Genomic DNA, 14,180 nt, shown 5'->3' with positions numbered 1-14,180 from the left:
CACTAAAAAAAAAAGAAAATATACACCACATTACTACTGAAGAGGTTCAAAACCAACACCTGTGCAAGCCACCGGATAAAAACCACGCAGACACGGAACAGAACTCAGCATCACTTCTAAAACTTTTTTTCTTTGGAAAACATTGACAAGGTCCAAAAAAATTAGAACCTCAGTAGAATAACTGTACATCTGTATGCAACACAGGTTGAACCAGTATTTCTTATTATGCCTCCAATCTGCTGGAATACAAAGCATTCTGTATCACTCCTCTGTAAAGAACAGTTGTTGCTAGCTGAAGTGACAGAGGAAAAAAAATGGAAATTTCCGTTCTCTTAAAATTTAGCATTTTCATGATCACATTTCGAGTCACCAAGATATACCTGGGAATATGCAAATGCAATTCGAACATGAATCCCCTGCATTTCTCCTCCTGAACAAGCTTAAGAAATCTTTCAAGAACTTTATCCACTTGTACCTATCAGGCTTTGCAGCTGACATAATGAGGCAGACAATACTGATATCTACTGATATGCACTGCCTAGCCATCATTATCTAAATCCATACCTTAAATGATTTTTTAATAGTAAAAATCATTTCAAAGAATGAAAAATGTTAATAAGCAGAAGCAGTGGAATAAAATGTTGAATAAAATATTCACTAAGCTTAATAATTTTGTAATGTGGTCTAGAACTGTTGTTTATTACAACACAGTTTTAAGTCCCACTAGGAAAGTGTTAGAGAGCTCACATGTCAAGCTTATTGCTTGTTTTGCTTTACTTACAAAAAGTAAGGATATTTACTTAACAGTCTGACAAGGAGGAAAAGAGACTACGTAACAACCAATTTCATCTTTATAACTGCTGATTAACTCAGATCAATCTGATACTTAGAAGTGTTTTATGTGCTGAAGTTCAGAACAGTATTTTCTGTGATCTGTGCAAAAAAGAAACTGAAACTTAAAATAAAGAAACAGCTGAATGACAAACTTTTTCTTTATGCTTTTTGCATCACTGAAGGAATACATTTAAAAAAGGGACTTTTTTCCCTGCAGAACTACTAAACCTTTTACCTGGTGATAGAACCCAGCTTGAGCCATAGGATCTGGCTGTGCCCACCTATAACCCACATGAGGCCATGAAGTGAATGTCTCCCGTCTGTTAGCTTCACTATACATCAAAGACCTGGAAAGGTAAAAAAGTCTACATTACCAAAATTGCCACTTAGAGCAAAAAAAAAAAACTATTTATGAGGTATTTTCAATGCTTTAGTAAGCATTTAGGAATACCACAGCTACTTATCTATAAGTTATACTTAAAATTATCATTAACAATTACAGAAAAGTTACAAAGTTCTCTCACTTGGGTGCCTAAAGAACATGCTCAGCAGAAGACCAAAAGATGCAACAACCTACAGGCCTTAAAAGGAAGATTAATAAAATAAGCTTCCAGGTAGCCTCTTTTGCCTAACTGCAGAAAAGCATCAGATATTCAAAGCTACTCTGCATTTAGGGGAGATGCAGAATCTAGCCCAGTAGAACTGCTAGAGTTGATTTTTTTAACATGACCACTACTACAGAAATTTGAGTTTATTAGTTGAACAGATAGGAATATGCATATTTAAAACTACTCAAAAGTGATATTTTAGTCTTAACTGAATACATGGTACAAATCCTCCAACATTCACCACTCACTGCATACTATAAACTTAAAAATTATAAACTACTAAGCCACAAAATATGAACTCCTCTGCAACTCATTATCTACAAAGAAAAGCTCCTCTCTTTTCCACATGCACTCAGTGCACATCCCTCATCTGAAATTGTACGTAAGAAACAACTATCAGCTTTTGTTTTTCCTTGAGAGAAGTTTTGTTCTCCAGTATCATCCAAGGAACGGGTCCTGCTAGATGGAAAAGTGCCTCACTTCTTGTTTCTGCCCCTCACTTTCAGCACACATTTGCTGTCTTACAAGAGAATGAATGCATTAAAACATCTCCTACCAAGGAAGTAAACTATTCTTGCAACACCTACATAAGGGCTGTCTTAACTGACATTATACCATCTTAAGAGACAGATCTCTGAGAGCGCAAATCAAAAATACAGTTATGGCAAGGTACATGTAGACCTGGAGGCTTGGGGAGGGGAAATAAGAAATGCAATTAATTTTGTTAAATTATTTGGCCTGTAAGAAATGATAATACGCTTGCAAAATAATATTGTAGAGAAACTTTCAAGCAGGAATTAATTTATAGACTTAAAAGATTTATCAGTATTCTAACTATAGTCTCAGCTTCTGGAGGTTAAGTAATGGGTTACTTGCTTGTGTACACATTATCACTTAGATCAGAAAGCAATGAAGCAACAGTCTGAGGTAAAATTTTCTCTGACCCCAAACACATAGCAGCTGACTAGAGTTCAGAAGTAGTGTATATATACACTCTGCAAAGGCAACAACTTCCTAAACACAAAACACGAGCGTAACTCTTTCTTGTATGAAGGAAAAGGAACTGAATTAATAATGCAGCATAGCATATATGCTCTATCTTTGCTAGACAAATGAGTGCTCCCCTTGCATTCAAAAGAGGCATACATGGGCTCTTAAAGCTGTGCAGTTTCCGAACATCTCAACATTGCTGTCTTGGTAACGTTTCAGTACTAATTTGAGCAATGCCAGTAACCAGTCATACACACCAGACTGTTCAGATAAAACTCATAATCAAACACGATGAAGTGTAAAGCCTCGGTGAACATATCACATTAACATGTTACAATACCACCTAGGGACCTATATTTAGGGATGCAATTGTTATCTTTCTGAAAGTATATGCTGGGATCAAGAGCAAAGCAAATTCAACTTGCCTAGCATTAAAGTCAGAATACAAACAAAACAGCCTTGTGGCACCCATAAAGATTTCTCTAAGTTTATAATATGTACAACACATTATGCATTAAACAGTTCATTAGCAGTATGTGGAAGAGCAAGAAAGTACAGAATAGGACTCATTTCTTTGGCAAATAAAAGTCACTTAAGAACTTACTCGGATACTACTAATTGTTAATCAGATTTATCACATATTTTGTCTTAATGTACCTGTCCACAGATCGACCAGGTCCCACACCAAGTTCTGGTCGCGCGCTGGGTAAGAGGTAAGATAACCTATCCATCACAGAGGATGCTACAGGTAAGGCAGCAATATTTTGATTTATCTTCTTGAGCTCATTTACAATGGCACTGGCGACAGACTTCAAAACATGATGAGGAAGGTGAAAGGTAACCGTTGCCCACTAAATTAAGAAAAAAGTGCCTAGTTAGTATTTTAAAATTTTAGTATCTAAACAACAAATAGATCACGACAGCATCAAACCCAAAAACAAATGCACGGCTTGCACTCTCTTTTGATTTCAAGAAATAACACAAGAAGAGGCACACAAAAGCAACATGAACTTAATACAAGGAAAGTGTCAGTAACGTCAGATTTAAGCTCAGTTGGGTTTATCAGGAAGAAACTAACCTTGTTTATTCCCTTAATAAGTGAAACTTCACACAGACCCACTAAGAAACACATAACATATTACATCCTCTTCAAACAAAATGCACCACTAAGTCAAGCATTTTGTATGCTTCAATAATGGTAGCCAAGCAAATCAGATTTGGTAATCCATGTTAGACAGTACAGAGACAAACTCTTACCTTAGCAACTTTGTGATTTGCTGCTGTTTCATGTGAGGTATTTTTTAAACCATCCTTCAGTTGTGTGATGAATAAGTCATATCCCTCTGTGCTAGAAACATCTACTTTTTCTATGCAAGCAGATAACAGCTGCTGAGCCTAAAATGCAGATGCGCAAGAGAAGTTAGCATCCATGTTGAGTAACTACAGAGAAGAATTATACCTGTTTTGTTGCTCCAGGAAATGTATTGTATATTATATCAGCATAATTCCCATAAAAGACCCAGAGTTGAGCAAGCAGTTCCAAATTTTACTTTGTAGGCCAATCACTTCAGCAATAGTGACAGTAATTACTACAAGTTCCCTCAAGGGCGCTACCACCAAATGTTAAACAAGTCAGTCATACAAACAATTAGAACACATATTCAAGCCAATGAAAAAAGGAGACATCTATTGCCCAATGCTTTCCCTTCAAAAGAATTCACTCAGCTTTAGGGACAAAAAGTGAGAGCAAGAACAAAGTCTTGACATTTTTCTGAGTAGCTTTGTATCTTAAAAAAGTTAGATGATAATGAGAAAAACAATGTTGCAACAAAATTAGAGATAAATTACTTAAAATGGCTAGTATAATGAAGCTGGAAAACGAGGCAGAAAAAAACCAGGCTAGTTTAGAATCTAGAAATTTTTGAAGCTCAGAAATAATGCATCTGGAAAGTAACACTATAAACATCCATTTATAGACTTTTTTCTTCCAAATCCCATCTGTTTCTACCTTGTCCCTCTGTCTGCTAACTTCATGTCAACAGATGAGATTTAAAGATATGCTCTGTGTGCAAAACACAGAGTATTCTGTATCTGTTGTTAGTTGGGCTAACATCTGAAAAATGTTCTATGAAGTCTTTCAAGTTACAAACACGGGGAAGTATTTCCTAAGGGCAATGGCCAGTCAGTCCTTTAAACAGCCACAAACTGCTCCAAACAGAATGGGTCAAATGACTACTTGGTTACGTCCTTCAGGAGTTCGCAGGAATAAAGACAGAAAATAAGGCAAATCAGTCTCCTAGTTAAGGCTGTATCTGTTTCTCAGATTTCAATAAAAAGACAATTACAATTCCTGTGGTATCTTGTACTTCCCAAGTCTTTTGCAGATGACAGAAGTACACCACAAAGACTCTGGAAGTTCGTAAATTTACAGTGTTCTATGGGGAAATAAAAAAAGCATAGAGGCTGCATCATAACTTCTCAACGCTGACAATTAGGAATGCATAAAGATGCAAAGCATTACCAGCAGATCAATCACATAAAAAGACTAAGTGCAAAAATTTGCAGAACAGTTCTAGAGACTAACAAAAAATAAAGGCTCTTGCTTAGATAAAGGTTCTTGACTTTCTGATGATAAAAGAGGTGGACCGATGTGTTTGTATGATATTTGCTTAATATTTACTAAAACTTTCTGAGGCCTGGGTAACTCATCTTTAAAATGTAAAGCAAGAACTGAAGACTGTTGATTTTTCTCCTCCCACCTCACTGATCTGGCCATCAACTCCCCAGATCTGCTACTGAATTACAGTATTTTCTATTCCTTTCTACAGAAAGGATCTTTTGTGGAGAAGTGGTCTATTTTAACCTTGAAAGAAGGGTCTGTAAACTCTTTAGAACCAAAGAGTCTTTAGCTAAAACAGACACAAACCTACAGGCTGTATTCACAGAATCGCGGAATGGCCAGGGTCGGAAGGGAGCTCTGGAGACCATCTAGTCCAGCCCCCTGCTAAGGCAGGGTCACCTGCAGCAGGTTGCACAGAGTTGCATCCAGGTGGGTTCTGAATGTCTCCGGAGAAGGAGACTCCACAGCCTCTCTGGGCAGCCTGTGCCAGTGCTCTGCCACCCTCAAAGTAAAGAAGTTCTTCCTCATATTGAGAGGGAAATTTCATGTTTCAGTTTGTGCCCGCTGTCCCTTGTCCTGTCACTGGGCACCACTGAAATGAGCCTGGCCCCATTCCCTTGGCACTCGCCCTTAAGAGATGTGTATGCATTGATAAGATCCCTCTCAGTGTTCCCTTCTCCAGGCTAAACAGGCCCAGCTCTCCCAGCCTTTCCTCATCAGGGAGATGCTCCAGTCCCCTCATCACCTTTGGATCCCTCCGCTGGACCATCTCCAGTACTTCCCTGTCTCTCCTGAACAGGGGAACCTGGATCTGGACACCATACTCCAGATGTGGTCTCAGCTGGCAAACCACGTGAGACTGCAAAACCAGTGACAGCAAAACTTATGAAAGGAAATGCTGACTTCTGTCTCTTCATACTCTGCCACGCATACCAAGATTTCGTAGTTACCCACAAAGAGTATAAAAATTATGCCAGTGGCAAAAAGCCTGAGGAGCCTGGAAAGCTCTCTTTGACCTCTATGAAGTAACATTTTATTGCTGTTGCTTCTACTCAAGACAAGTAGTTTTAAACCTCACATATAACACACATTCTTGGTTCATAATAAGCACCTATTATTCAATATTCCAAGAGTGCATACATATTTTAAAACAATACTCAGGATAAGTTTTTGTTGGTGGTGCATCATTAAATATAAATTCATTTCCCACAGAGGTGCATGGGAAGTGCTCTTTTCTCAGAGTGCTTTAAAGACTCAGAATCTGGATCTAGTAGTCCAGGTTTGGGGTTTTTTTGACTGTAAACACTATTCTAAATATTATCACTGGCAGATGCTCTATGTTTTTCCCAAACAAAGAATTAATCTTGCTTGCAATTGAAAGTGAGGTACAGATTTACTTCCCAGGTCTATTACTTCATAATCATTACAAAGGTGAAAGCTGCTTTCCTCATCACCAAGTGCCTTAGAATAGAAACAATTATTAGCTATCTTGCATTAGGCAACATTTGAAAATAAGAACATACATGTTGCCTCACCTAATAAACACTAAGCTAGCTAAACATAAACCAACACGACTCTAAAAAAATATAAACGTATACATTAGCTTCACTTGAAGCGATACTAAATGCTGGGTTGTCTCTCAAATCAGGAGGAATCGTGTTACAGCTGTGATAGTCCAAACCTAAAAGGGAAGCCCAGTTTGCAGGGAAAAAAAGTCTTTTATTAGACCAATGGACCTAGCCAGAAAAGTCAGATTCAAACATTAATTCTTCACATATACCAACACTACATTAGCTGATTTTAACTGTCTCTTTTCCCCTGAAAAGCTAAAAAAAAAAAAAAAAAAATTAAAAAAAAAATATTCAGGGATGCCTAGCAGCCCAGACTGACTTCTAGAAGTGCATACAGATTCCATACATAAGCACTAACAAAGCTCTGGAAATTAGTCCTTATTCCTATTATTCCTAGCCACTAAAAAGTTCTTGTGTCTGCAATAACATGCTCTTGATGAGGCAAACTCTTATTCGTTTGAGATACAGGTACCTGCAAAAAGCTATCGCCCCATGACAGCTAATAACAAAGAAACTTTTCCATTACATGCTGTTAATACCACACTAGAAACTCAGGGTCAAATGTCTGGTTTCAGTATTTCTGACTGAGTTATTTACATATTCTCCCCTGCCTCCCCCCCATCCCCATATCTCACCTCTGTAACCGGCAATTCAAGCTGAACCACGTCATCTTGTTTTGAAACAGGTGTTTGCAGAGCTGTGTCCAATAGTAAGATGCCATTGAGATCTTTCCTACATCCTACTGCATAATCGTCCACAAAGATCACTTTATCCACAGCAGAAATATACTGACATTTCACCCGTCCACCTGGTTTAGCTATAAAGGGAAAGACAAAAAGCAAGATCCAATTAGGAAACAGCTTTTGAAAAAGACCTTTAATATCTGTTCCAGAAAGTAACATAGAACTTCAGCAAAATCTTTACTTCTTGAGATGATAAAAAACTAGCATTTTAGCTACAACTTTCACCAGATTTTTGTATTTCCTACATCAAAAACCAACCAACCAAATTCTATACATTCCATCAACAACTACAATTATTTTATTCCTATAAAGGAAGCATCACTCAAGTCCTGTTCCTACCAGGAGGCCTAAAGTAGTGTTTTCAAGTCTAATGTAGATACCTGATGTACTTAATGTTATCTGACAATTAATAAGAATTAAGTTATACCAGTCAGCATAAAAATTAAGACAAAACTGCTAAACTACCATTAAGGCTGATTAACAACATTTCATCAAGCAAAACAATACCCAGACTCCTGAAAACCTAAGTACAGCACATAACATGCCAATGCTACACAGGTCCCCTGAGACACTGCGGTAGCTTATTTCTGCTCAGCGCTGCATACGTGACCTAACAGGTTAAAGAAGTTTGGTGGGGATGGAGGAACCACCAAGAGATAACTAAGGAAAGGCTATGGCAATGGTATCCTCCTCAGAAAAGTTTAACGTTAATTGACATTATGACGTGTCTAAGGCTGGATGGATTGTAAAACTAAATCCATGTATTATGCTATCCATGTAGAAGGCAAATTGCTTAATTCACAGAAAGTGTAAGCTGCTGCTACAGAAGCAGACTGTATGCGTGCTATAGGTATATGGACACATCACCCAAAGGACAAAGCTGAAATCGCTGGATCGTCAACATAGATCACTCCTTGTTGCACAGGAACAGGAATTTCATTAAATTTTGCATTAATCAAGTCCAGTCCCTGTTCTCCCCTTTCCTCAGACACTGGGTACTGTTTTTATTATGAATAATTAAAAAAATCAACATTTAGGTAGTTCGCACCCAGATAAGGCGTCCAGATAAAGACAGCTACAAAATTCTGTCATCTTCCCACTTTGATAGTTAAATGGAAATTAGAACTTCCCCAAATATAGGGCACATCAATTCAAGTGCATTGCATTTGTCGTATCCTCTCAAAAACTCTGGCCAAGAAGAGTTGTCAGCTGCCCTCCTCACCAAAATTTTGGAAACAATGACTCATATACTCTCAAAATATAGGACATATGCCTTTGCCTGCATGAAGTATACTGCAATTGTAATCATTGCTGTAACAGTCAGAAACACTTCAAGAGCCCTAAAATCACTTGATAGCTATGAAGTCGTTAGTCCTAGCTCAACAAAAAAGGGTCCTCTGAATGGCAAATCAACTAGTTTCAAACTGTATTTCTGCCAATACATTGAAGTTCCTCACACAAGACTTTCTACAGCCAACACAGCTGCAGCCGAGGAAGTCATTCTACAGAGAAATTTTTGACAAAAATTCAAATACAAGCTTTAAGGGCTTTAAAAGCATTAGTTTCAACAATCTACTGGAAACTGTTATGTAAATAAACTGAAAGGTATCTGATGCCCTAAACTAGAAACCTCAGTAGATTCACACGGTGTATGCAGTCTACTCAGCAAGATTCAAGTGGTGGATTGCTACAGGATACTTTATTTAACACATCACTTCTACTCAACACCATGAACACTTTCTTTTGCACTTTCCTTATTTCCTGACAAGCACAGGAATATGCTCAAGCCCTACAACTAGGAGTTTAGCAGCCTACAGTAGCCCCAGCCCTTGTCACTTTCCAGGCTAGACCACTCTTATCATTTCTGTAGTGAAGTTACTGAAATCTCATGTCTAAACCACCAAGCAGCTAACTAATATCCTCTGTGTAAGCAGTCCCAATTTTTAGAAGCCAATGAAGATTACTAATGAGGTAGACAACATGCCTAATCAACATATTTCTGCTCCGTTAAGAAACAAACCGAAAAGTTTTAACTACAGCACAAGAAATGTATTTCCATATGTATTTCCAAATGTATGTCCAACACCCTGGGAAACATTCTGCAACTGGCTGGTATACATTTTGAATAGCTTCTGAACTGCTGACAAGCTATTTTGCAAATTAGGAGTTTCATTTTACAGTTCAGAGAACACATTTCAAGATGGTTCTACTACTAGTCACAAAATATATTACAGAACACCTATGACTGCCCATATAGATTAAAACAGTAGGTTGAGAACCAGTAAACTAAAGAATTTAGAATTCACCATTACAGAAGAAGTCACCACTGTAGAAGAAATGCCTAGAAAAGTTTAATCATACTCAGAGCATTGGTGGAAGGGTCCTTTCCAACTCAGGATCAACGTTTTTGCCGTGTGCCAAAGGGCTCCAACTAATATCCTTTGAAAAACCTACCGGTAGCACTACAGCATTATGTCTTGCCTGTCCAGCCTGGCTAAGTTTACCAGCAATAACTAGTGATCTGCATCTTCACAAATCACAGTTCAAAAGTTTCACACCAACTCACTAAATTACTTAAGCCAGATTCTCATTTTAGCCCTAATTCCTTCAGCTGTAATTTCTTTTGGGTGGTAAAGGGAGAAATGGTCAAAAATTTATAACAATTTTGCTTTTCAGTCTTGGCACAAGTGGATGATAGCTTCCTGCAATACCTCCATCTTATCTGTCTAGGATTAAAAAAAGAACAACTCACAAAACTCACTTTTGTCAGTTCCTGTTAGGAAACCTGGCCGGCTGCTAGCAAGCTAGAAGTGCAAGCCCAACAGCATACTATATTATGGTATGTCATACGTAACAACCTTACCACTAGCAACCTGAAAACTTTAAACAAAGGCAAATAAACATCAGATAGCAGAAATGCAGAATTTGAGAAAAGGAACATTCCCCCTTCCACCTCCTTTGTTTCAAACAATACAGAACAGAGATCATCAATTTCCGGTGATCAAAACCTGACCTACAAAAAATTACAGAAACCAAACTTGTTTCAAAAATACATAACAGTTTAACCAGCATCTATTGTTCCCCCTTGCCCACAGGCATTAAGATTAACCCAACTACTTAGAGAATCAGCCTTGTGTTTCAAGAAGTAGAAGAATGAAAAAGCCTGTCTCCATTTCTCTGCTATTGATAGCTTTAGCCTCAATGCTTTAGAGCTTAAGAGAAACTGGCTGTCACCTGAATATGCACGGCCACCATCATGAAGATGTTGATAGTAACACCTTTGATCTTTTTTAATATTGAAAAAAGATAATTCATCTTGAAAATTGCTAGCCAGGAATGGCACTAAAACATACCACAAAGTCAGTAATTCTCTTGACAAGGAGCTCCCAATGCATAGCACGCAAAAAAACCCAAATAGTCTCTAAATTACAATAAAGTAACATTTTTATATACAGCTATAAAGTCAGAATGATACACACATGCATCATAGCACTAATTCCAGAACACTAAGATCCAGGATCAATCAAATATCTAAAGGCACATCCATAACTTCAATCCATGAATGCAACTAGGTCTTTAGCTTAAGAATTAAAGTAAAATTTTTTTGAGAAATAGAAATCCCATGAGCTCAGCAAAACACACGCATTATGTGCACTGATACCAGTTTTTGCACTTTCAATTGAAACTAGAATATCCAAACAATATCTCAGTATTCATTTCAAAATACTGCAGCCATGGGAAGCTAAATGGATAAAGTTTCAAGAGATCAAAAACCCTTTCTATTCTATTAACTTTGTATCATTAGATTTAAACATCAAACTATTGAAAGGCAAGAGATTAAAAAAAAACCAAACACTCAAGAGAAGGGAATGGTACTACTGCAGAAGTCCTTGAAATTTACTGTTAGAATTAAAAAAATAAATAATAATTTTCCCCTTTCTATTGTGAAGTGTGCATGTAAAGCTCCAGGTTTGGGAGTTGCTATCACTCACGGTAAAATGCTGTGTAAAATCCTCCTTCCAGAAGCCAGGTTAGCAGGCAGCAAAACTATCCTTTCCACTAGTGACAAACGCACGTCCTGACCACAACACTGCTCAGCTACTTCTCACACATTTTTCACCTGTACTTGGGATTAAAAAAGCATATGTATCAGTTGCCCTCCGTTGTTGTGAGGCAGGTGCCTTTCCTACTGCTGCTGTTTCATGTAATCATAAAACCAACTGAAAAATCGAGTTAGCAAGTATAACATCTCATTGTATGCTACCTAAGTAACACAACTTTGCCAAGGCAAGCAAACCAGAACACTTGTACTTTGAGGAAGTTCTACAGTTCAAATAAAAGCCTGTCTTAAAGTTCAACTTGGTATCTTAACTTGCTATACTTGCAGGAAACCATCCTGAACTATACTAGTCACAACTACGGATTAGTTCCAAAGGGTAACATTTTGACACAAAAGAGGACAAAAAGCAAACGACTTCAAGTCTGGTTTAAAAAGGAGAAAGTTGTCTCTAAATAGTTTTACATCAGTAGCTCCCAAAGGAAACAAAGACATGGTGGTTATGAACGCTTGGGAACACGGTAACCAGAAGATGGCTAAGGCATGGCCAAACCCAGGCCATGACTGCTCGTCATTACTGAATTTATCAGTTACAGATTCTCTCTTGTTCCTCCTTTTCTCCTCCTACAGCAGTTTTATCTTCCAAGTCCAGGGCCAGCCCCAGCCCCTTATCTGCTCACCTGAGCAAAGCACTCTGCTGCCCTACCAACACACTCCACAGGTCCCTCCTTAGCAAAACAAAAGCATTCTCAGACTCCAGGAAAGGATGGAAAGTAATCTATTGGATGAAAACAAGTTCAAGTTGCTATTTTAGACTAATGATGTAGACTGGTTTAAACCAGCTATACACAAGCAGTATTTTCTCTTTTTGATTTCACTACACAGACACACCTCCATCTGCCACATCACCTGCAAGAGCAGTCCAAAATGACTGAATAAAGCAAAAACACATTCCGAGGGGAAACAGGAAAGAAAACTCAAAACATTCTCCAAACAGCAAGAATGCCCAAGGAGGCAGCTTGACATTACAAAGGGCCTTCGAACTCGCTTATTTGCCAAATCTGTATTTAGATAAACTGTAGATCACCTGTCCTGTTCTTGATTATCTCTTCCTTTAGCAACAAACAGGACAGAATTGTTTCAGTGTCAGTTTCATTATATGACAGGTGGTTTTAATGATCCTTATGAGAGTAGGAATATGTGTTATCTGGGCCAAAGCATTGGAGACTGCCACATAAATATTAACTAGATGTGTCTGATCAAGCAATTACTAACAGAAGCTAACATTAACATGCTTAAAAGGTTTCAGAACATAAACAGCCACTGAGATCAAGGCAGTTCCTACCTCCCTAGCTTTGCAGACGTAGGGTCCTCTTCCACTCTACAGATTGAAACCAAGACTGAATCAGCAGGAAGCCAGTGGCGAGCTCTTTGTGCCCACACTCTTCATGTTTCAGATCTCCATGTACCTAACATTACTGCTGTCTTGTATGACACACAAAATGCAACTGCTCACAGAGCTTTATACAATTATCCTGAGAACAAACTACAAAAGATTTCATAAGGATTGTATTCTACAATCCTTCCTGAAAACTCAGGTAAATCACGAAAATTTAAGCCCCTGCAATTCTCCTGCAAACACCTCTCAGAGGACAGTGTCTTCCTCAAAATTTCTCTCAGAAGTGAAACCTATGATTAACAATTTTCAGAAAGCTGTCTTTCACAAATTGCAGACAGACAAGATGACAGCATCCACCCAGGACCAGAGACAGGCAAGGAATACTTCACAGCTCAGTAACGGGAAGTTCCCATTCTTCAAGAGCAATTCCCATCGTGGCATTTCACAACAAAGACTCTTTGCCGGATGAAATTTTACTACCAGTTCCTCTTTTTGTCACTAAAGTGGTTAGAGCATCTGAGTTCACTCATTACGTATCCTGCAGTCTCTGCAACAGGAGAAAAAACCTCCAGTTATGGCACTTTTTAAACTCCCCAAGACTGTTCAGCAGGAAACAGTTTAGCTTCCCCGCTTCCCAAGCCCCAATATCATAAGAAGTTTCCAAAATATCAACCTGGGAGAAGCAGTAGATTCTCAAAAGCAGATGGCTGGGCTACAAGGCAAGCAAAAAACTGGCTTGACTGTCATGCATAAAGTTAATAAGCCAAGACCAGCCAGTTACCAGTGGCATTCAGCAAAGCTTGATACAGTTTACTACCTTCATCAGTGGCTTGGATGATGGGACAGGCCGCACCTTCCGCAAGACCATGGATGACACGGATGAAATGGGAGGCAACTGAGGGCAAGTAATGCATTAAATGGCAGGGCTGTCTTATAAAAGGATCTCAAAAAGCCAGAGAAATGGCTTGACACAAGTATCCTGAAGCTCAAAGACAAATGCCACATCTTACAGCTGGTATGGACTATAAACCCATACACCAACAGAAGCTGGGGACCAACTGTCTGGGTGGCAACTTGGCAAAAAGAACATGGGGATCGTGACGGACAGGCTGAACAAGCAGCAGCAATGCATCCTTACAGCAACATACCGTTACAGGGAATTGCACAGGCAGTAGATCAGGGGATCTACTCAGTACTTTTGAGTCCACATCAAGAATACTGTGTCTGGCTTTGGTCCTCCATCCGAGATATCAGCACATATGTGAGAGTCCCACAAGGGGATACTAAGTTAGAGGGATGGAGCATACAACACGTGAAGAAAAACCAAGATAACAGGGCTCGTTTAGCCTGCAGAAAAA

At 38.6% G+C, this 14,180-nt stretch overlaps 1 protein-coding gene across 6 annotated transcripts in view; it reads right to left on the bottom strand.

Moving 5' to 3' along the window:
- BIRC6 (baculoviral IAP repeat containing 6) overlaps positions 1-14,180 on the bottom strand; it is a 183,434-nt gene that overhangs the window by 160,808 nt on the left and 8,446 nt on the right. For all 6 annotated transcript variants that reach the window (XM_040611995.1, XM_040611998.1, XM_040612001.1 and 3 more), the window contains exons 2-5: positions 7,259-7,440; positions 3,690-3,827; positions 3,090-3,283; positions 1,070-1,181 (exon numbers count right to left, since the gene is read on the bottom strand). In XM_040611995.1, coding sequence (XP_040467929.1) covers positions 1,070-1,181; positions 3,090-3,283; positions 3,690-3,827; positions 7,259-7,440 — 626 coding nt within the window. The remainder of the gene's footprint in view (positions 1-1,069; positions 1,182-3,089; positions 3,284-3,689; positions 3,828-7,258; positions 7,441-14,180) is intronic.

Source organism: Falco naumanni, chromosome 12, assembly GCF_017639655.2.
Source record: "Falco naumanni isolate bFalNau1 chromosome 12, bFalNau1.pat, whole genome shotgun sequence".
NCBI lineage: Eukaryota > Metazoa > Chordata > Aves > Falconiformes > Falconidae > Falco > Falco naumanni.
Note: the sequence above shows the minus strand (reverse complement) of the source record. Positions and strands in the feature narration are given on the sequence as shown.